Here is a 24,906-nt window from a genome sequence, read left to right as displayed (position 1 = left end):
ATACCAACGAACAACCATTTAATAAGATGGCGGCCCTCCCCCATATAATAGAATGATCAGACGAGTTCGTGTTGCGGAGGTTCATTACGTTGAGGTGCCCATGTCTTCCTAAGGCAGTGAGATACTGCTGCGTGAGTTAAGTAAAGACGATCCGGCAAGCCAGTGGTCTGTACAAAGGTGTCATGATCAAGGAGGGTTCCATCGCCAAACAGCGACCGAACCTCATCCATGCCAGCTTCCGACCAGGCATGTAACTGAGGCTTTCTTGAGCCTGCCACCAGTGATTTGTAGCCCCAAAAGTGGGATATTACCAGCATACAGGATCACATCTGAGGTGTAAAGCAGAGCATTCTTCCAGCAGTGGAGTGCCATTTTAAGTAACAGAGGCACGATTTTTACTTTTGGTAACAGTAGAGTATGTAGGGCTCTTCGCTCTAAGTCTCGGGTAACCTATTTCCTGCAGGTTCCTGCCCGATGTTCAATAAGATAACCAATGAAGCTGACAAGCATAATACACATGCTATGCATAAACTGTAAATCAGCTGTCCTTTCACTGTGGCTTTAAGCATCAGATGGTGCAGATGTCTGGAATAAATTCCTTAACCTCTTAAGTGCTGCGTCGGGGCGTTGGCCGACGGCAGCACTACCTCCCCAGTGCTGCGCACGACCATTGGACGTCCATTCAGCACTAGTTCCAATGGACAGCGCAGCACTGGGGAGGAATATTTGCACCGCATCTAAGGTGTTAACATAGGTGACCAACTAAAGCTTGTTGTCTTGCTTGGACATCCACACAATAGTGTTTACTAAATGTATGTACATTGGTCTATGTAGCTGTCTTGTTATTGTCAACATAAGGAATTTTCCTTAGAAAGACCAGAGAAGCATCTTTCGTCCTATTATAATGTGCTGGTGGAATTGATGTTAATTTACATTTCGCTTTCATGTAACGTACCTGTATGCATTTGACTATCCATTACGCAATTCCCGCTTTGGAAATTGCATTTACATTTCTAGCTAGGGCAGGAGAAAGCAACAAACTGCTGCTGTGTTTTCCTTAGAGTTTTAGTCCCATCAATGTTACACCTTAATGCTCTTTTAACATCAAGTGTGAAGTACTCTTTCTGCAACAGTCTCTGGTTTTGGAAAAACACAGGAGGTAAAGTGTCAGATTCAAGTGAAAAAGGGAGAGGACTTTTTAAAGAATCTTTGAGCTCTTTTGCAGTTGCACCTCTTCTTGGAAAACTTGAAAATAAGGTACTTTTATTTTAAGGGCATGCAACTTACTAATCCTTCTTAGTGATGTGATAGCCACTAGAAAAGCAATCTTCTGTTGCAGGAACTGTAGTGGGCAGGAATGTAATGGTTTGAAAGGCGTGAACATTCGTCTTGTAAGTACCACATTTAAATTCCATGATGGGACCGGCAGGGCTCGTGGAAGAATTATTCTTTTAAGACCTTCTATGAATGCCATAATGACCAGTATGCAGAAAAGGGACTGGTGTATATGATTTTGCAGGTATGCTGCAATTGCTGTAAGGTGTAGTCATATGGAAGTAAGTGTATGCTAGTCTTGATTTCTGTAAGTGTAGCTGATAACATACTATTTGTTGTACTGTGGGAGCACAAGGGTCTATGTGCTGAGCTATACAGTAAAGGACAAACCTTTTCCATGTAGCTGTAACAGGCTCTAGTTGTTGGACACCGTTTCTCTCTAAAAATGCTCATACACTCTGGAGGCAGCTGTGTGTATCCAACCTCTATGATTTCAGGAGCCAGATTACAAAGTTGAGTTGTTTGGGATGTCTGACTTTGCCTGAGCGGTGAGTGAGAAGGTCTGTGGTGTTAGGTAGCCACTTGTGAGATCCAAGGGATAGCTCAACAAGTGTTGTGTACCAGGGTTGTCTTGCAAATGTGGGAGCTACTAGGTCATCTTGAGAGATGTCGGTCTGAGTTTCCTGACAAGATAATGAATGAGAGAGAGAGGCGGAAAAGCGCAGTAAACATCCCTGACTAATTTGTCCACAGTGCATTGCCTATGAACTGAGGTGGTAGTACATGAAGGTGATAATTGGGACTTTGAGTTTTTGGCTAAAACGCTCACATCTGGCATCCCGAAATGCTGAAGTAGCAATGAACGACTCGGAAGGTGGTTGTCCCACTCATGGTCTTATTGCTGCATCCTGCTCAACAAGTCTGCCACAGAATTGTACACTCCCAGGAGATATTCGGCCAGAAGCTGGACGTGATGGCAAAAAGCCAAATCTCAAGTGCTAAGAGTGACAACTGTATCGAATGGGTGCCCCCCCCTCCTCTATTTTTGTATGTAGTACATTGATTGTGAAAAGGGGGTGGTGATGAACAGAGTGTCTGAATTAAGCAGACCACTCTTACCTAGTCCAAAGATCAGGGCTTGATCCATCACCGTTATTTATCTCACTGCACCATCCCAGCTCAGAACCTGGCTATATGCAAATCAGTCTGGCCCTGGCCCAGTGCATCATGGGAACAGGGCAGACTAAACTACCAAGCCAATTCTTCACCAGAAAGGAGACAAGCTACCGGGGACCGGTTTCTGGCATTTCATCCTTCGTCGGCCCGGATTGCTTGAATCCTGATGGTGCAGTGAGAAAGGGACTCATGTCTGAGTATACCCTGCCACACCTATAGTGGCCAAAAATGATTCAGAAAAGGGGGTGGTGATGAACAGAGTGTCTGAATTAAGCAGACCACTCTTACCCAGTCCAAAGATCAGGGCTTGATCCATCACCGTTATTTATCTCACTGCACCATCCCAGCTCAGAACCTGGCTATATGCAAATCAGTCTGTCCCTGTCCCAGTGCATCATGGGACAGGGACAGTGGGACTTTGCGGCATTCATTGCGAAACCCAATTTGTGCAGCAAATTGATGTCAGTTTGTGTATCCTGCAGGCATTTCTATCTGCTTGAACTATTTTCCAGCCAATCATCCAAGAATGGATGTTGCGTCTTCTTAAATGGGCTGCTACAACTGTCAGACATTTGGTAAAAGCGTGTTGTGCTGTTGCCACCCCAAAAGGCACATTATGAACTTGTAATGACATCCATTTACCACAAACCTGAGGTAATGGTGATGTGGTGAATGAATGGGGATGTGAAAGTAAGCGTCCTTCAGGTCCAGTGTCACCATGCAGTTGACTTCTTGAAGTAGATGGATCACATCCTGTAGTGTCACCATATTTAAGTGTTCTAACAATATGTAATAATTGAGAGGGAGGAGATCCAATACTGGCATCAGCGTACTGTCCTTTTTGGGTATCAATAAGTATAGGGAATATAGGCCTCTGCTGAGGCGTGCCTTTGGAACTGGTTCTAAGATGCCTTAAAACAGAGCTTTTACCTCCTTCTTGAGAAGGTGAAGGTGTTCAGGTTCAGTCAGTGTAGTGGAATGTTTAGGGTGGGAAGTGAGCTCTAAGCCCTTTCCGTGCTGAATGATGATGGGCAGCACCCACTGGTTGGATGCTATTTCTGGCTATAATTGGTGGAAATGCAGCAAGCTTCCCACGACATGTGTAGCCGAGATTGGGGGGAATTTATGGAGCCTCACTTTCTGGGAGTAACTTTACCTCTACGTTTTTGGTTACCCCCTTATCCTCCTCTGTAGTAACCCCTGCACTTTGCTGGTGGTATGTCTCTTGTTATTTTTGGTAGAATAGGGTGTGGTGGTTTTTGCTGCACCCCTGTGATAAGTCTTCAAAAGGACTGCTGCCTAGTTGATGCCTTTTTCCTAGCTGTTGTAACTACATGTGTCCGCCAATGTAGTGCAGAACATTGGGAGAAGGCTTGAATTTGAGCTTGATTCCAAATGTTGATACCCTTGACTTAGCTGGCTCTTTAAAAATCCCAGAAGAGACTCTGAGCATTGACCCTATCAAGGGTGAATACTGACCCGAGTTCTCCGTCTTGGAGAGTGTTTTGGCAAAAGAAATAATCACATTCTTCCTCTTTGATGTGCATCTGGACTTTGTGAAAGTCAGCTACACACCGTATAACACTACTTTAAGAAGTGGTGTCATCTGGTAGGGATGCCTTGACTGGGACAAACACATCAATGTCAGGGTCTGGAGGAATGACATCTTATGCGTCCTAAGGTCTAGACTATTTGGGGGCACTCCTTGAGAGTCTTTGTGGTGATAGGGCTCCCTATGTCTCCCTCATCAGAGTGTGTGGACAATAGTGATATTGATTGGGGTGAAGTGTAAAGTGGCGTAGGGCTGGTTGCTTTGTGTTCCATAGTCTTTTTCTTTAGAGGAGACTGCAGCTGAAGTGTCCTGCCTCGTCCTTTATGGTCTTGTTTTTTCAGATAAACGTTTCGCCTCCAAATGTCTTTTTCTGTCCATTAGTCTTTTGGTGATTTTAATATACATTGCCTTCTGCATCAGGGTAAACTGTGGCATGGGCTTTCTATATAAGGCATGTCCTTATGACCTTTATTTGTCAGACATTCTTTTGGAGCAGAAAAAATCGATGTAGGGAATTTCAGTGCTGAAGGTTTTTTGAGCATTGGCGCCTGTGATATGTGTGTAGTCAAGGCTGTATGTCTACTCGACTCAGACGAGTTTGCTGGCTTCTTAGAAGTAAGTGGCACAGATGGCTTGATCGTCGTCAAGGGCTTTGCCCCCACCAGGCTGACAGTTATAGATGGCTGAGTAACTGAGACGCCCTAGGCCTCAATATATTGTGGCTTGGCTAAATGTTACACCAGCGTTGTGAATGAACTTCTAATCACAGAATTTATCGCAGTTTGCAAACTTGCCATTTATTTTAGGTTTTCATTGGTTCGCAGCAACTATGGGTTTGCATTTAACTTCCGCAGCCTGCTCTTACCATTCTTCCTTTGTAGTTTTGCACAATGGAAAGCCAGCAGGTGTTTTTGTGACTGCTTCTGTTCTGACAACCATCTACAATTCGCTTGTTCCAATGAAAACATGGGGCTCTACACAGGCACTTCACAGCTGGTCTAACATAACTGTCTAGAAGTAATGTGAGACATCAGCAAGGCACATGGATTATTATAAACCCTTATATTCTGGATGAAAAATGGTACCTCATCCAACCTTACAAAAGATGGCAAGTGAAGGGGCTACATTATATAATAAAAACTGGAAAACAAAAGATGGAGTGTGATGAATAACATCTTTTCATGTGGCACAGAGAAGAAGTGTAGTGAGTAAAAGAGCCAGATTAGTTACTTCCCTGACACCAGCAGGCCCATTACTGTCCTTGAGGAGCCCATCGTGGTAAAGGTTTGGGGCCTAATACAACCGTTTCCTTGTACCATTCTCATGTTTAAGGACGATCAGTGACAAAAAGCATATCTTTAGAAGTTTTCATGCAAAGCAACAACAAAAACAACACCTATCAAAAGCGTTCTAGCTAGAGCCACACACTATTTACACCTCCCTATGGTCTCCTTGCGAGTGTTTTGGTTTAAGGCCTGTTATTTCGCAGAATGGTTATTACTGTAGTTCCTGGCAATGCTGAAGATAGGTAAATAACTGGGATTGCAGCTTTTTCTGAAATAACCTGAGGGAGCTGGAGTTTTTATACTAATTCCTGGTGTTTGCCCACTAACAATTTACGCTGATATTTCAGTTACATTCAGACTGTCAGAGCCTTTTCAAACCACCTTAACTACATGCTCCTGCATCATCCTTAATAATTCCTACTCCAATACAGCTTTAAGACAGCATGCAATGAACTTCGTAAAAGTGCCTACATAAGAAGATGACTTTGCTCACCAAAGCATATGCCCAAGCCCTATGTGGCCCTCACTGTGAGTGGCCCAATACTTCCAAGGGGCCTGCTAACAACAGTTACCAGGTTCATAGGAATTAATATGATTAGCAGGGAGACTGCCGGTGAGTATTATACTTAATGGAGATTTCAACTGCGGCAAGCAGACAAAGTCTGGGGAAGGAATATCAGGGGGAAACATGCAGGAATTGGTACAGTAATCAGATTCTCACGTTTTTCTCCAAAAATGTATAATCTCCAATATTTCTCTCCCTCTCCAACATTTCCGATGGGAGAGTGGGGGAAATTTCAGGGATTTAGCAGTGCAGATACAGCTCTTATTTAATTTTGGCCTTATGTCCCTGCTTCTAACCCCTTCAAAAATTTTGGAGAAATAGGTCAATGCTCTTCTCTCCGAATAGAACATTAAAGCGCTGCTGGAGATCTTTGAGCTAAAAAGTGGAACCTAGACCTCTTTTATAACATTGTGCTGGTTCTACTGGATCTTTCGCTGGCATTCAATACGGTGTCTCGCAAGATTCTGCTACACCAGCTCTATGAGATTTGTGTGATTGGCTCAGCCCTCCCCTGTCTCACCTCCTTTCTTGAGTCGAGAGAGCAAGCTGTATGGATAAGACTATTTCACTCTGAGGTGAAATCCCTATGCTATGGGGTACCTCAGGGTTCTGCTATAAACCTTAACCTTTTTAAATATTTATAGGACGCCCCACGCTATTTTGGTGGAGTTGTTTGACATCAAAATTATTTCATATGCAGTTGTTGTTCTTGTACAAAGGAACCTTGATGAATGCAAAGTTGGCTTTCTCAGCTTGTATAAAAGCTGTCATGGTCTGGCTTAGTGCCAATAATCTTTAAAGCAACCCAGACAAACCTGAAATCTTGCTTTTTGGCTCTAGCCCCTTACCTGGATGGATGGGCTGCTGGCCTGCTGACGGTCCTCATTGCCCTTCCCTGACCAATCTAGTCATGAACTTTGGGGTACGTTTTGAGGTCAACTCTTCCTTTTCCTTTCTGGAAGCATCTCCTACTCCAATTAAGGATTACCATTAATCAGACTGCATTCGGGAAACTATTAAAGCCCCAGCTTTTCAGCAATTAATGCTTCATTTGCCTGATTTACAGTGTTTAGCGTGGGTCCCTCCAGAGTAGCTCTTGAACTGCCATCATTCATTGTAATTGACCAGTGGTAATGACGGCCTATGACTACCCACAATCATCCATGAACCTACCCTTTGGACTGTTCACGCTTAAAAAAAACAACACAGATTATAACTGGTACATTTCCATTACTTTTAACCACTAGCCACATGATAACATGCATATTTAAAGACTTCAACATTAATGACCTATCAGAATAACAGTTGTTGAAATGGTTAAGTTTTTAAAAAATTCAATTTCCTTATATTTCCTTCCTTAAAGATTTTCGTCTTATTCGTATTGGGCAGTTAGGAAATACATGTATCCTTAATTTGGAGGATAGCTTTTTTTTTTATTTTAAATGGTTTTTATTTCATTTTGAGTACTTTAAAAGTTAAGTCCTATAACATCTAGCTCAGAGCAACTCTTCCAATCAGCCCACAGTTCCTTCGGGAGCGACAGGGAGCACGAAGTAGCTCTGTTGTGTTCTACCTGCAAAGTAGGAACAGTGCGCACTACAAGTAGGGGTCCCCTACTTTGTTGTTCTCTTAATTTCTTCTGCTAGCCAACACATTTCTGTAGTGCCGCACCCTTGGATTAGTATTAGTTTATAGGATCTTTGCTGATTACACCTGGAGTGCTCCTCTTTAATCTATATCTACCTGCAAAGGTGCCATAGTAATCACTGTCTAACACTCTTCCTGCTCGGCCTATAATGAGATTTCTTACCTCCACCTGACTATACATTTTGACTACCCGATTTATTGCATCTACTTCACGGTAGTATAAACCACAAGTCTTTACAACACACCACGTGCATTACCCCATGCATCTTACACAACATGAGGATCAGAGTAAGCACAATCAAACCCTCAGCTTGTACAAATAATAGATTCCCCACTTCTTCCTTCAAGGTTTTAACTGTTGACATGGATCTCCACTAACAAATGATGGCAGAATTAACACGGACTAGATATTACTGCCAGGCTCTAAAGTATTGGACAGTCATGACAGAATGACTGTTCTTCTCCACAGCAGGCAGTAAAATAAAAAGGCCAAATGTAATATATGCATGCATACCATGCCTTTTTCTTTTGCTCTGCAGTCTGGTAGACAACCAGGTAAAAACTGCTCTGCTAGGCAACGAGTTCCCCTTAAGTTTGGGGTGGGGGTTGTATGTGGCATGCTCCCAGTGTGACAGGTAAGGAAGGTGTTCGCTACGAATCTTTTTCACTTAACACACTTGCATATCTTAGTGAGACTAGCTGTGCCCTCTGCACACAGCCCCCAAGATTAGACCAGCAAAATATTGCATTATAGGCACTGCCGGCTACATATAAATGAATTTGACATTAGCCTTAGGAGGCAACAAAAAGTGCCCAAACAACAGTGTTGAAACCAGAGGATTAAGTCAATTGGATCCATCCCAAAAAGGGGACAGCTACATGTCACTCCAAGCCATTGTGTAATAAGCATTTTATGGCACCAGTGTAAGGTGGAACAAACCACTAGGATACCTGGAACACCCACTTACAGAATAGGGGTCCAAATTTCATGTAATGATTTCTATTATGTAAACCATGCACTGCCAGAGGGTAAAATGCACCCAAGCACCCACAGTATATATTGCCAGAACACCAAACCATTCCGCTGGAAAACTATGATGATGCAGCTGAGCAAACCTTCTTACAGCCTTTCAACATCAAATTCACAAAGCATCTTCAAGTAATACAGCTTGCAGTAGTGTTCTGTCCACAACTTCTCATTTACTCATATTATGATGCATATTATGATGCAGAGGAGTGAGTACATTGATTTTAACCTAAGATAATCTGTGATGAAATAGTAATAAGGTACTGATTAAGATGTGTATTTCTTAACTTTTGAAATGATGGGTACTGAATTTTGTCTGATGGGCAAGTCATTTTACCACTGCAGTCTTATATATTATCTCGAGAAAAATAAATAAAGCATTAGAAGAAAGATATGAGAATCTTACTTTTTTAAGTCAAAATAATTTACATTTCAATGCCTGCTCCTGCAGCTCTGCAGCTTGATTGAAATCAATACTTTAATCAAGGTAGAAGTTTTACCTCCACCTTTTTCTCCAGTTGCCAATAAAAGTGGTGGTAATCCAGCCTCATCCTCAGGAAGAAGGCTCAAGTCCTTGCCAACGCATTTCTCAACGCCACACAGCATCCTGTAGTCGGATAACCCAGCAACTGTGAATGCATCAGCAGCAGCAGGGCTGTGTAATTTCTCAGTTTCAGAAGTCAGACTAATCGTCTCATCATTGACACGGTCAACAGATGCAGCAAATGTACCACTTCCAGGACCTGCAATCTTTGAGGGGTGGAAAAAGTTGATAATTAAATACACTGCTTGGTTATGCTCTTTGGGACAAATACATTTCTAAATTAACAACTGCCAGAAGCAGCCAAACAATTAAATAACTGCTCTGTTTCCCTAGTATTCAGCATCTACCTTTGTGACAAAAGAAATGCAACATTTTGGTTTCATGACATGTAAATTAGACTAGATCCAACTACAAAAACCCACATCTATTACACCGAAAATATTTTTTTTCTCTAACTGGTCAACAACCTCTTAAATGAGAGAGCAAGTCTCAAAATGTCGCTGCAACTTTCATTTATTAACATTTCTACCATTACACATTTTCCATTTATTAAGGGGTCACATTGCAAACCCCATCTACGGTTGCAGTTGATAAATAACCAAAAGTTGCGAGTTTATTGTCCAGTAAAATCTATTGAAGCTCATATTAAAAGAAAATAAATATCCTCTCTAGTAATATACATTTGATATCTACTGTGGCATTACCACACAGCTAGTGTACCTAGCGGATGTGGGAGTGGGAATGAGGAATTCAAGGAGGAAGGATGAAAGGAAGATGGTGAGAGGGGGAAAACGAGATACAGAAGAACAGAGTAAACAAGCATTTGCAATGCAATCGGTCTCCCCTTTGGAACCTTATATGTATTGGAGTGGAGGAGTGTGGCTCAATGGTTAGAGTGGCAGACCCTGATGCAGAGTTCTGGCCCGGGACCAGGGTTCAATTCCCGCCTTGGCGGGTCTTGGGCTCAATTTCCTCAGACCTGACAATTCTCGCTTTGGTGCCTATTCTAATCATGGGCCCCACGCTGCAACTCTGGGCAATAGCTTGCTTAACCTCCACACCGGCCCCCACAGCGCCGTGGATGCCTGGCTTCATCCTGGGGGTGCCCAGGAGTGGACACTTCACAGGGAAAGCCAGGAAGGGTTCCACAGCAGTATGAGATAGCGCCAGGAAACCGCTTGGTGGCAGTGCGCTCTACAAATACCTTGACATTTACATTTACATTTAGCTATGCAGCACATTAGCCTGGGTGCTGAAACAGCTACTGTTCTTTAACATGGAGGGAAAGTAAGCACCAAAATGAGTGACACGCCAGGTATTGGACTACGTGGAGATAAATATTGCCTTTCAGCTGGAAATTGTACAGTCCAAAATTCTGTTTTTAATATAAAATCATGGGCTTCGGTGGTCTTATCGCTGAAAATACAAGATTACAAAATATATATTATTTTAAGAAGAAAACAACGGTGGAGGATTCCCAACAGAGCAGCACCTAGTCAAATATTCTCCCAAAATTAATTCAGACCCACATTGCAGTACATGGGACAATATGTGTGCACACTTCAAAGAACACCCACCGTTACAATGTTGGTTCAAAACATGAACTATAAAGTACTTTAAACAAGGTCAAGGTGCACCACTTTAATGTTTCCAGAAACTGTTAGCTCTGATGAGGTTAACAGAAAAAATCACATTAGTTATTACTTGTATTCTTTAAAAGTTATTTTATTCAATTCAGTCGAAAGTGAAAAACACGCACAGGAGCTACAGCCGACGCGTTTCGTCCTCTTGGGACTTCTTCAGGGCTGTTTACAAAAAATGACAATGTACAAAAGACATACGGTTAAAATTTACATTAAAAATGATGCAATTACGCTCATACAAAAAATGCCAGGCTTCATAAACAATACTTTACAATAATTTTTTTCTAACAAATTCTAAGAATTAGTGCAGGGATTATATTCAAATTGCCAACAACTAATGGAAGTAAATGCCTTACTTGGGTTACAAAAAGCATTTTGAGATTACTCTCAACTAAGAACAGCATATTCTAGGTCATTGCATATTGTTCTCCATATAGGTCTGCCCCTCCTTGGTCTATCCACCTCCCCTCCAAAATAAAGGGAACATCCTATGTATATAAGGAGTGGAAGCCCCAGCATCAAAGAGATTAACAAAAGAGGGGGGTAATCAGTAGTTGTAAAGCGAGGTTTGGCGCTAAAATGAAGACATACCGAATCAATCTCAAGATAATATTCTTAGGTCTTCTCCCGTGGTTATTGGGTATGTAGGTGTATCCGTGATGTTCTAGTATGCTGAATGGAGCATCTATAAATGATTGCTAGAAAAGCATTTGTGAGGTCTAGTGACAGCCAACTAATGAGAGGAGTATTCTAAGCGAATCGAAAGCTTCCAATAGCTATGGATGATTGCGAGTGAAAACTATGACCTACCCTGTTTGAAAAGCAGTTCTCAGTGGAGGAATTTAGTCTGTCAGAGCCGTTCTTGTTATTAGGCGGTGTATATCTGTTTGTAGTCACATTCAGCCAATATATTCCTACAATGAGAGGTATTTCAATCTTATGTATACAATTTTCCTATGCGACAAACAAGGTTTTTTTAGAGAGATTCTTCTAAGTAACAATTCTACAGAGGTCATACGTTATTGGCTTGTAGGGAAGAAAGGCTAGTCGGTTGAGCCTGTGCCGCAGACCTAAATATTTCATGATACTTTTCTCCTAATGGTCACATTCAACCATAAAAAATCGAATAGCTAGTTGTTTGTACATAAGTAAGAATTAGAAATTAGGAGCACCTCACTTACATCAAAGTATGGATTATATTCCAAGATAGTGCTGGAACCAGGGTAGTAAGTATGGAATGAAGATACTGTCTGATCTATATAAGGCAAGAAAAAAGAGAGAGGGGGGGGGGGGGCGGCGGGGGGAACAAAAAATGAGTATAATTATAAACTAAGCACATAATACAGTGGACAGTTATTATGAAATGTTCTGCCTACAATGGCACCATGGATAGGAGTGGTTAGTCATTGTAAAATGTTCGTCCTTAGCATGGCACTGTGGATAGGAGTGGGCAGGTGAAGGATTCCCAGGTCACTTCTTGTATGCTTAGTTTATAATTATACTCATTTTTTGTTCCCCCCGCCGCCCCCCCTCTCTCTTTTTTCTTGCCTTATATAGATCAGACAGTATCTTCATTCCATACTTACTACCCTGGATCCAGCACTATCTTGGAATATAATCCATACTTTGATGTAAGTGAAGTGCTCCTAATTTCTAATTCTGACTTATGTACAAACAACTAGCTATTCGATTTTTTATGGTTGAATGTGACCATTAGGAGAAAAGTATCATGAAATATTTATGTCTGCGGCACAGGCTCAACCGACTAGCCTTTCTTCCCTACAAGCCAATAACATATGACCTCTGTAGAATTGTTACTTAGAAGAATCTCTCTAAAAAAACCTTGTTTGTCGCATAGGAAAATTGTATACATAAGATTGAAATACCTCTCATTGTAGGAATATATTGGCTGAATGTGACTACAAACAGATATACACCGCCTAATAACAAGAACGGCTCTGACAGACTAAATTCCTCCACTGAGAACTGCTTTTCAAACAGGGTAGGTCATAGTTTTCACTCGCAATCATCCATAGCTATTGGAAGCTTTCGATTCGCTTAGAATACTCCTCTCATTAGTTGGCTGTCACTAGACCTCACAAATGCTTTTCTATCAATCATTTATAGATGCTCCATTCGGCATACTAGAACATCACGGATACACATACGTACCCAATAACCACGGGAGAAGACCTAAGAATATTATCTTGAGATTGATTTCGGTATGTCTTCATTTTAGCGCCAAACCTCGCTTTACAACTACTGATTACCCCCCTCTTTTGTTAATCTCTTTGATGCTGGGGCTTCCACTCCTTATATACATAGGATGTTCCCTTTATTTTGGAGGGGAGGTGGATAGACCAAGGAGGGGCAGACCTATATGGAGAACAATATGCAATGACCTAGAATATGCTGTTCTTAGTTGAGAGTAATCTCAAAATGCTTTTTGTAACCCAAGTAAGGCATTTACTTCCATTAGTTGTTGGCAATTTGAATATAATCCCTGCACTAATTCTTAAAATTTGTTAGAAAAAAATTATTGTAAAGTATTGTTTATGAAGCCTGGCATTTTTTGTATGAGCGTAATTGCATCATTTTTAATGTAAATTTTAACCGTATGTCTTTTGTACATTGTCATTTTTAGTAAACAGCCCTGAAGAAGTCCCAAGAGGACGAAACGCGTCGGCTGTAGCTTCTGTGCGTGTTTTTCACTTTCGACTGAATTGAATAAAAGAACTTTTAAAGAATACAATTAACAACTAATGTGATTTTTTCTGTTAACCTCATCAGAGCTAACAGTTTCTGGAAACATTGAAGTGGTGCACCTTGACCTTGTTTAAAGTAAAATATATATTATTGTCTATGGGTGCTTGTGGAAGACCATTTCTGTGGACTGGAATCTAGAGAATGCTAAAGTGATTCTGGTATTTCACAGACCTCTGCTGGTCGTTTTCTATCAAGAAAGTTTAATAGAGGCAGTTGCCAGAAAAATTAAAAAAAGAAAGTCCCTCAAGAGAAAGCAATACTGGTATTTTACTGACTTCTACTGGCCTTTTTCTAACAAGACAGGTAAATAGAGGCAGTTGGACGGAAAAAAAACTCCCTAAGTGGAAGGAGACCAGTCCTAGGGCTGATCTCCAGAGCCCACAAAGTACATACACATATAAGTATATACTAAAGTATATACAGGAGGTCTCGAATGCTCGACCTAAAAATTAAACAAACGAAGGGAAGTGAAATTGGAGAGTAGAGAAAGGGACAACACTGAGGAGGGGAGGGTGGGAGAAAAGGGGGTGAAGGAGGCAGGAGGAGGGAAGTGGGGGAAAGGACAGACTAGTACGTATGGGTGGGACATTTCTGGGGGTAAGCATATGGACAACAGCGGATGAGTGTGCATCAGGGACTAGAGAAGGAACATGAAGGGGGAGAAATACATGAAGTAGAGAGAGATGAAAAAACACATGCACTCTCAGAGTACTATAAAATAAAGAGAAAAGTAGCACCCGAAAAATGAGCAGATGTCCATGCTCCAGCGAAAGGGACAAAGAAGATGGAGCTTACAGAAGCAAACTAATAAGAAGCAAGCAAATCGAAGCAAACCAATGATACGAATTGGTTAGCTTCTAAGACCACTGTAAGGAGACAGTACATTGTTTGCTGTAGGCAAGATCTAAAAATCATTGTACTCTGGCTATAAACAATATATATATATCATGCTGCCCAAATTAGAGAACACAAGTAAAGTAGTTTTATTAATTAAATTCACTTTCACACTAGCCTTTTTTCATTTCCAATAAACTGTTTACCCACTCACTCACTATTTGGAATCTTTCACTTTGAAAGTACCTACATTCTCAAATATTTCAAAGACCACAGCTTTTGGAGAGTGTAGTCACAAAAGGACGCAAGGCCAAAAAAGATAGTAACATTTTAATTTGAGCTCAAACAAATAATGTTGAATCTACAACGTGTACAAACACTCAATCAATCACACTCAAAGACCAACAAACGCGAACCCACAGTGGTTGCGACAGTCCTTTTTTATGGCCTCTCCACTCCAGATCGTCATGCAAAGACTAGAATGTGTTATAATGCCATAACAATGCTGGTTGAGTTTCTACAAACGTCATTATTAATAATACAAGTACAGGATTGGTTGCAGTTTGAACTTAAACTCCAAGAAATATTTCTGTACCTCCTGTGCAGAGCACTGTCCTGCCACTGCACCACTATACCAAAGTAAAGTGTATGTCTCTCCTTAGCTGTTCATTTTCCTGCCCCCTCACAAGGCGTATGCAGTTTGGTTTCAGTGGAAAATTGTACAATGATTGGAAGGCAGGACAGAATTACAGAAAACTGACTCTTCTCCTGTAAATCTGCAGTTACATCTCCGTCTGACTTCTCTAAATTGCCTACACCATATCCTGGTCTTAACATTGCAGTTTTTGACAGCAGGTGGGCGACTTCCCTTCCCATCCCCTCCCTCATTCGGGTCCAGCTGTGTTGAAAACTCATCACTTCATGCTCTAATACTGGAGATTGTATTCTCTATATAACTATCTTGTACAATTGCTAATTCTTAAGAAGCCTTCTTACCCTAACAGCTGATTCTTCACTAATTTACAACAGCAGCTGCTATTGCTGCTTCTTGTGGTGCCAAGGCACTGCGCTTCCTCTTCTAGGCTTATTTTACATATAGTTGTTCAACCCTTCCTTCTCCTTTGAATCCTCGTTGTCACTGTAGAAATGCATGAGTACAGCGTACTAGGTACAATTTATACTTCTTTAACAACTATGTGCAAGGTGCAGTAGCATGTTGGTGAGCGAGTAAGCATGGTGAAACTAAATGACTCGGGTGGCTAGATCCTAAAGCTTAGTAACTGAGTTTTTAGATGAAGTTTTAACTAGAATTTAATCTGCTAATCCCATCAGCTCGCCATGCCAGATGGGAGGCCCAGTAGAGACGTATAAAGTAAGCGGGATCCCCACTTCCCTCAAGTATAGCTTGTGACGACAGTTAAGAGATTTCCGACCGTCTGACTAGCAGTGAGAAGACTGGTTTTGTTTCTGGGAGAATGCAGGCACCCCAAGTTCTGCCCGACTGCTACAATGAATCAGTTTGGGAGTGGATGCCCAATTATCCAAATGGGCTCAAAAGATATTCTGCCCATCATCTTTGCTTTTCCACTGACCCAACTATGGGGCAAGATCAGAGGGCGTGGCCAAGCCAGCCAAGATGGCGAACGCACCCTTCTAATGCTCTTCTCTGCGGCCCGTGCAAGCCAGATAATTCACAGTTGAAAATGCTTCAATCCTGCTAAAAACTACCACGATAGGCTATATAATCTGCTGGCGGCCTGATTGATACCGTGGTGGCGGTTCCACCGAGGGACTACTCAAAGGAACAAGATATGCGTGCTGATCCCGGGACGAGCGCAAAATGGCGGCGCTCATCAGAGACCGATAGCTCGTAGCAGACAGCTTGCCGGAGGCGCGCTCCAGGATCTGACACTGCAAAATAAGTGCCACTGTGGGAAGGACACTGACTAGTGCCATAGATCACCGAGAAGATACCGCAAATGACAGGTGAGCGATGGCCGCAAGATCGGAGGGGTCCTGGGAACGCTGGAAGCCCTGCGACGACCCCCGCTGTTGCCTAAACGTTGCGGCCATAAACCCCCTCGTACCGTCCCGGACACGTTAGAAGCTCCCCCCGCCTGGGGTGATGATAGGGGGCGCGGAACCATCTCGCTACTCCCGGGATGACCACGAAATGGCAGCGCCCATGGGAGACCAGCAGTTAGTCACAGACAGTCCAACGGAAATGTGCCACTAGGACTGTAGCCGCGCTCGCTGTGTTGCTGTGCAGCAGACACTTGGACTAGTGCCCCAGATCACCAAGAAGACACCACGAATTCCAGGTGAGCGCTCACCACAAGCTCGGGGAGACCCTGGGAACGCTGGATGCCCTGCTGCGAACCCCGCTGCTGCCGGACACCACAGCAAAGAACCCCCAGCCTGGCCTGATCCAAGAACGGCCTGGACGCGGTAGGCATTCCCTCATTCGTTTGGCGCCAGGCTCTTGAGGCGCGAGGAAGGACAATCACACATGCAGGAGGCACTGAGGGGTGACCAGTGCGGAATTTTGACATGACGGGGGGGGGCCCCTCCCCCAAAACACAGATAACGGGGCTATGTTACCTATGAAAAAGTGAGAGTGCTGCGAGCCTTCCGGCCCCTGCCCAGTTGGAACACTACAGGGAAGCAGAACCTGACCACGAAGTGGCGGGACCCGGTCTCAACTGCTAGCGGCGAAAGGAGAGACCCCCCGTTGATCGCACTGAGGAGAGAAACTCCTGAGTAAACACCCCTGAGAGAAGGAGAGACATTCTTGCATCACTACCAAGTAAGAGGACAGAGTTAGGCCCAGTGAACGTCTTCACGAGCGCTGATGGGAGGGGCGGAGTTCGATTCCTGAGCTCGGAATCAGGGCCATGGCGGTTAAACCGGGGGAGGGGGGGGGCAATAGGAACAACAGTCGGAACAAGACGCGGGGCTTCAGTTGAGATTCACCCGAGGGAGACAACAGGCCCCAGCAGTCATGGCCAGAAGCGCGAAGAGGGACCTGGGGCTACGGGGGCGCAGCAAGAATTGGAGCGCTGACGTGCTGGACACCCATTACAGAGGGACCCTTCCTGGTGTCCCACTTAAAAAACCGGACATAATCAAACCCCTTGCATTACCGGACGAAATCCTGCCGGTTCAACACTGACTAGCTCCACATGCTGGTAGTTATTGTCATCAATTGAGCGCACACCAAGTTGACCACAGTTTCCAGAAAAAGAGAACGCTTTGGTAACAAGAGGAAGAGGAGGCGGATAGTGCCCTTACCTTTTAGAAAATCTCAGAATCGCTACATAAAGATACGTAGGAACGAGTTAACCCACAACCTAAGTGACATGGGGCAACAAAGAATCACGGGAACAATGCCAGCCCCAGCCCCAGCCCCAGCCAGAGCACGGCAACCCTCCCGGGGACCCTCAGAAGGGAAGATGACGAGCGAATCCTCGCACTCTGACTCTACCTCTGCTAAGTTAGAAAGAGTTCTAGCGGCAATAGTACACTCTCGGCTGACAATGGAGAGCAAATATAGTGAATTGGCCAGACCTCAACTTACTACGAGATGACCATAGCAAGCTGGCTGATAAAGTTAAACAGGGGGAAGAACGCTTCAAACTGTGGTGCCACAAATCCAGTCGCATCAGAAACCCATTGAAGAGCTACAGGCCAAAGTGCAGTTTCTAGAAAACAAGATAGACGACTTGGAGGGACGCTCCCGATGGAGCAACATTCGAGTGATCAATCTGCCTGAGTGGGGGAAGGGGAGGACCCTATACAATACGTGGAAACATAGATCAAAACGTTTATCCAAGCGCAAGACGTAACCCCACACTTCTCTGTGGAGAGAGCCCATAGGGTCCCAGCTCGGAAACCTCCCCCAGGATCTCCAACCAGACAGTTCCTCCTCAAACTGCTCCATTACCAGGACAGAGACACAGTGCTAAGGGCAGCCAGACACATGAGAACACTCAGGGTGGAGGACAAACAAGTCAGCAGTCCAGAGACAACGTGCCATGTTCCTTACTGTAAAACGCAACCTACGCCAAAAAAACATACAATACGCACAACTATTCCCAGCCCGCCTCAAGATCATCCACGGCAGGAAGACACACTTCTTCACAGACCCAGCAGAGGCGAGAGACTGGGTGGAACAACATGTAGGAGAGAATACTGAACACAAAACCGCACAAAACCAACGACTAACCAACCGGCGGCGACAACAACATAAACGAATCACCCTCACGCAAATGAGCCAACAGTCGCCCCCCCACCACCAGGAGTTCCCCAGACCTTAAACAAATAATAGCGGAGCGCAGAAGAGCCCTACAGGAAGCGACTGGAGAGACCTCAGATGGAGACAGGGGCCCACACCTCTTCACTTCGGAAGAGGATGTCAGTGACACACAAAACTCCTGGGAGGGCTGGGTTACCCCACCGCTGGTGACCCCACAAACGGCGGACACATTGATACGACTGCCACATCAAAGTCAGTCAGGACTGGCAGAGTAGACAGCGAGACGACTCTCCCGAGACCACGCCATCTAATCTGTGCATACGCCCCACAGCACAAGAAAACACCCTGCCGGTGTCCGGGACATCCCATAGCGATAACCACAGCCGGACGTCTGGTATACGACGAAAGCGATGGAGACATCCACGGGCATTCATAAATCTTCGCCATGAACTGGGCAGCTGTGACGTTGATCTCCTCAGCTAGGAAACTTGACCACCTACTCTCACGTAACGAACTAGAGACAGTACGAGATGTACAGTTTGGACTTGTTGTCCCGAACGATAGGTCCTATCAGTTGGGAATGTTTCCCGAAACTTAGTTTAAGGTTCCCCCTCGTTGACCATTTCCCTAGAACCCCTGCAGGAGCGAATGGACAAGATAACAAGAGGTATGTGGAGGGTGTGGAGAGACGAGTCGACACGACAGAACGCCACATAGGCGACCCCCGTTAAACCCACTATCATCGTGACCACTAGAATCCCTAACATGGGCATAAAGCTTATCACACTAAATGTGCGGGGGATGCACACTGTTAGTAAACGTTATGCAGTATACGCTTACATCAAGAGACAACAAGCACACATAGCCCTCCTACAGGAGACACATCTAACAGCGGTGGAGGTGGAGCTCCTCCATAGAAAGTGAAGGGGGACCATCTGAGTCACAGCATATTCAGCGTTCGCTAGGGGGGCACTGGTCTGGATTCGTCCAGGAACCCCCTTTAAGGAACAGGCGCGAATAGAGGGATTACTGGAAGGGCAAACCATACTGATAGGAAGTATTTACGCCCAAAATATAGAGCAAGTCCCATTCTGGAGTCGCCTCACTAATGTATTAACCCCCTACACGCTAACCCCATGGATACTCGGTGATGATTACAACTGTGCCATGGACACTAGCCTGGATAGATCCCATCCCCCACCTGCACACTCCCCGATACATAAGCAAAAGGAAATTTTCAACACATTGGGCATTGACAGTCGCGTGGCGAGCACGAAAGCCCACCACCAGAGTATAATCCTTTCACTCCATTCCACATAACCTACGAGTACGCCTAGATAGATTTTTATGCACAACTGCCCTACTCCCAAAAGAGCAATACTCCGATTACCTGGGAAGGGTGCGCTCAGATCACGATGCACATGTACTGACCCTTAGATGGAAGCCGCCACACCCTGCCATTCCCACCTGGAAGCTACCGCTAGATTGCCTCACAGACCAAGTGTTCAGGCAAGAACATGGGGAACACATCCAGGAGCACTTTACACTGAACACGGGAACGACGACGTTGCGACTGATTGAATGGGATGCAAGCAAAGTGGTAGCGAGGGGACATTGTATACAGCTAATAATGGGAGTACGTAGAATACTTGAGGAGTCATTGCAAGTGGCAGAACAAACCTTAGCAGACCTCTCGAAAAAGGCGGACAAGGATGAGGCTACCACAGAACAAATAGCCACGCCTAAAACAAAACATACAGAAACACTGAGAGACCTCTGCAAATACAATTTTAGGTTATACGCTTCCGGGGCTCACCGGGAGGGCAATAGAGGAGGAACACTTTTAGCCTGGCTCGCTAAAAGGGATTTGGAGGTACAACCAATCATCGAGCTAAGGGATAAGTCAGGCCTACTCCGTCATTCACATACAGACATCCTGAATATCTTTTACGACTTCTATTCCAACATATACCGAGCCCCGAGACTGAGTGACCCACAGACAATTATTAGATTTCTACACTCATTACCGCTGCCTCAATTTCCGCAGGCAGATAAAAAAATGCTGGAGGAGATGATTAAGCCCACGGATGTCACCCATGCAATCGGGGCACTAGCACGGAACAAAGCACCAGGAATGGATGGCTTTCCACTAGAGTATTATAGCACTTTTTTGGCCCAATTGAGCCGGTACATGACCGTCATGTGTAATGATGCCCTAGATAGGGGCGAATTACCGGGCTCCCTGAGAGATTCGGTCATAGTCCCATTCCAAAAGCTGCATAGCGATTCAACACTCCCCTCCTCATGCAGACCAATCACCCTACTCAACGCGGACTCTAAGATTTTGGGCAAAACACTAGCAGAGCGGTTCACACAAATCCAGACGCCATTAATCCACCTAGACCAGTGTGGGTTCCTACCACGGCGTAATCCACATACAAGACAGGACGAGTGCGCAGTTCCCAAAAGCGGCGTGCCTAATACTAGATCTAGAAAAGGCATTCGACACGCTATTATGGCCATACTTATTTGAGGTCCTTAGCAGAGTCAACATCAGACCAACCCTACTAGCGTACACAAAACTCCTATACACAGGTCTCACCTCCCGAGTTAGCATAGGTAAATACATCTCCCTTGCGTTTGCAATTGATAGAGGAACCAAGCAGGGGTGCCTGTTGTCCCCCCTCCTGTTTGCTTCGGCGGTGGTCCCACTGGTGTTGCGCTTGAGACGGGAGGGTGGGGTATGGGGTATCCCACTGGCGGACACTGATCACTGCGTGTCATTCTTTGCAGATGACCTTTTAATTTTCATGCGGGATGCTACTCAAAACCTATCATCTATCTGGGAGACACTGGGAGACTTCGAGGAGGCCTCAGGTCTCAAAAGTGAACTGGGAGAAATCCACGCTCTACCCACTAAGTCCTCACTTGGCCCCATTTGAGATTCAGATTGGGCCTCAATCCCTTGCATGGAACGCTGAAGCGCCCAGATACCTGGGAGTGACATTGTACCATACCCCAGAGGACTTGTATGAAGGGAATCACCATAAGGCGTTGGCAGGGCTTAGATCAGCAGCAGGGTTCTGGAAGACATTACCCCTAGCCCTATAGGAAGAGTGGCACAGGCACAGATGATAATGGTCCCCAGACTACTCTATCACTTCACCAATCTTCCAGTTATACCACCATGAATATTCTTTAAAGAGCAAGACACCCTACTCACCGAACTGATTTGGGGAGGAGGACGACACAGGGTGGCATTGTCAATGCTATACCTGCCCACGACTCCTGGAGGATTGGGAGCGCCGTCAATCAAAGCATATTTCCTGGCAGCTCAACTACAATGGCTGTCATACTGGACGGCGGGGCGCCAGACGGGAGAGACCATCACTGCAGTGGGCCGCACACCATAGCCAGCGATCCATCGTCTGTTATTACCGGGCACCAAACCCATACATACACGACCGCTCCAAATGTCCATAGCCCGGTCATGTATGATGAGAATACAACGCATGTCCAAGGGAAGACCTCTATACTCACCCCTTCTCCCAATAGTTGGTTTCCACAGAGAGGAGCATTACTTTACAGCCGGCACCCTCCAAGTATGGACTGACCTGGCAGTTACGGAGATAGAATCCCTGTTCGAGGATGGTCAACTTAGGACATACGCCCAGATGGTCGAACAATATGACCTGCCACCAGGACAGTTCTTAACTCACAGACAACTTATAGACAGCAGTCGTCGGTACTGGAACCCACATAAAGGGGAACCCCCAATGCACTCAGTAATACACACTATCCTGCATATGAGGGTAGGTCGACACTTAGTCACATGGCTGTATAAAGACGTCCGGGAACTAATCCTCCCCTCCCTACAGCCGTTGCATCAAAAATGGGAAACGAAAATAGAAAGAGTGCTCAAGGATAAAGAGTGGAGCACGGCTTAGAGTACCCCAAGAAGGTCTCCAGGAACGCGCGGTTTCGAAACATAGAGTTCAATGTCCTCCGCAGATCGTACCTTATGCGACGCAGTTTACATCAGTTCTACCCAGACACACACTTCGCATGCCCCCGGTGCCATACCTCCGAAGCGGACTTCAAACACATGTTCTGGGATTGCCCCTCCATTCACAATTACTGGGACAGGGTGCACCGGACACTTAGGGCAACGACCAATATCACAACAATGTCCACGTGGGAGGAATGTGCTCTCGGGGTCTTCTGCAGGCAAAAGACTGAAAAAGTACAGTACCGATTCATGTCTCTCGCGAACCTCTTAGCGATAAGGGGGATAGCCATGCATTGGCGAGGCCAGTCAGGGACCCCAGAAGCCGCCTGGATAGGAGCGACGAAAAAATGGAGCAAAGCAGAGGTAGAGGTGCTCCGAGACGAGCATGTAAAGGGAACCCGTAAGCATCCTATCTCACTGGAATGGGCACAATTACTACACAGGTTCACACACGAAACAAATCCACTAGAGTCACCAACAGACTCCCGCTGGACCTGTCACAGAAGCGCTACAGGACGACCCACCTGTCCAGGGCAATCCGGAAATCGACAACACACCCGAACTTCTCCCTTAGAATAATCAAGAGTTCCCCCGCATACGTCGTTCCACGCTCCTGGCCCACCTTCCGCATAGGCACCATCACACCTCCACAAAAGAAAAAGGATCCGAAACCACTGGCAATATCAACCTCTCTTAGTCCGAAAGCTCCCCTGCTTCCCCGTAGTGTATCCTAGTTATAGAAAGTTCATATCGGAAATCACAACCCCAATAATATTTGATGGGAATACATACAGACGAGAATGGACACGACAACATTGGGTAAACCACTCAACACTAAGATTCACACACACCCAAAAGAGGCAAGTCCAGACTGGGTACCAAGCAATGACGCTGAATAACTCACAATGTTAGGGGAGATCCTCCCTTGTGATTTTTTCTTTTTTTTTCTCATATCATAAATGGTAATCGCAGTGATAAATGGTAATAATACCGGTTTTTGATTGCAAATATTCTGCTGTAATTTGTGTATTGATGTCTTAGAAGAATATGACAGTCTGCAACCGATCAGAAATGTAAAATCCCAATAAACAAATTCAATCAAAAAAAACTATGGGGCAAGATCAGGTGGGGATGGGGGGGGAACCGGTTAGATATTATGTTAAGATGGGATGGTTTTAGTTAAACTCTCAGTTGCTGTGGAATGAATCCTCACTTGGAAGTCACCTTTCTTTTAGGAAACATCACTCAGTCATTTGTGCAACTCTGGAGGTTAAGAGACTCGCCACTTGAAAGAAGGAGTCTAAATGCCATCTCTGTAAAGGCCAATCTGTCTGCAAGATTTTTATGGTTTTGATAGATGTTCTTTGAACAGCGAGTCAGCAAAATACTTCTTAGGTATAAGTGTGATCCAATTCATATGCGGTCCTCCCTTTTTGATGCTTTACGGCTGGAGCTTGTAGTCTGCCCTTATAGAGTATCTGGCTATGAAGGAGGAATATGCTTCCTGTCTACTCGATATCAACCAACTTGTCAGTACACCTATTCAAGTAGTTCTTCCTCCATTAGGGTGGCTTTACAATCTTATCAGAGGATGTGAATTTTACTTTAGTCTCAAGAAGCCAACATCTGCCAGGAGAATATCTGAAGATTTTCTCTCATATAAACTCGCTTAGAGATCAGGTCACTCCTTTCCTCACACTGTGCGATTCTGTTCCAGTGAATTATCACATTGTTCTTTAAGAGCTCTTTCAGAACTTATCCTTTCCCTCGTTATGCTGGCAGACCATTAGGGTGACTGTTTCTAAAGCAAAGATTGGAAAAAGAAGTGACTGATGGACTTGTGAAAAGGAAGAACGGCACCCAGAGTACAGATGATTACTGGCAACCAATGCTCGTTCCAATTAAAGTACATAATTTAAACACCACATAATCCTGTTGAAGGTCATAGTTTTCTGCCCTACTTTGCTGTATACCTTACACTGTATTCAATGGCAAAATAAAATGTGTTGGTATCTATTTCACTGACCCTATATTAATATGATATAATGTAACATTAAGGTATTCATGTTAAAGCCTATTTATTAACGTCATCAGAAATCATAGTAAAGAACAGCACATAAAGAAAAAATGTGACAAAGATACAAAAGGAAGAATGCTTGCAGAATATTGAACACAATCAACATGAAAAGAAAATATAAGTTGGATGATTCAACAAACTCTACATTTCACAAAAACAGCTGCACACAATGCAACAATATAGCGAAATATATTTCTTCAATATAAGAGTGAATAAAGGCTATCATAATTCTGCCCCGTGCGTGAATGAC

The 24,906-nt window shown here is 44.4% G+C and overlaps 1 protein-coding gene across 5 annotated transcripts in view; it reads right to left on the bottom strand.

Moving 5' to 3' along the window:
• The window catches only part of ZFYVE16 (zinc finger FYVE-type containing 16), a 743,498-nt gene that overhangs the window by 383,933 nt on the left and 334,659 nt on the right, over positions 1–24,906 (bottom strand). For 4 of the 5 annotated variants that reach the window (XM_086960830.1, XM_086960829.1, XM_086960831.1 and 1 more), the window contains one exon: positions 9,029–9,278. In XM_086960830.1, the coding sequence (XP_086816956.1) occupies positions 9,029–9,278 (250 nt within the window). The remainder of the gene's footprint in view (positions 1–9,028; positions 9,279–24,906) is intronic. The other variant, XM_086960828.1, reaches the window with a different exon arrangement.

Source organism: Lissotriton vulgaris, chromosome 3_1 (genome assembly GCF_964263255.1).
Source record: "Lissotriton vulgaris chromosome 3_1, aLisVul1.2, whole genome shotgun sequence".
Taxonomy (NCBI): Eukaryota; Metazoa; Chordata; class Amphibia; order Caudata; family Salamandridae; genus Lissotriton; species Lissotriton vulgaris.
Note: the sequence above shows the minus strand (reverse complement) of the source record. Positions and strands in the feature narration are given on the sequence as shown.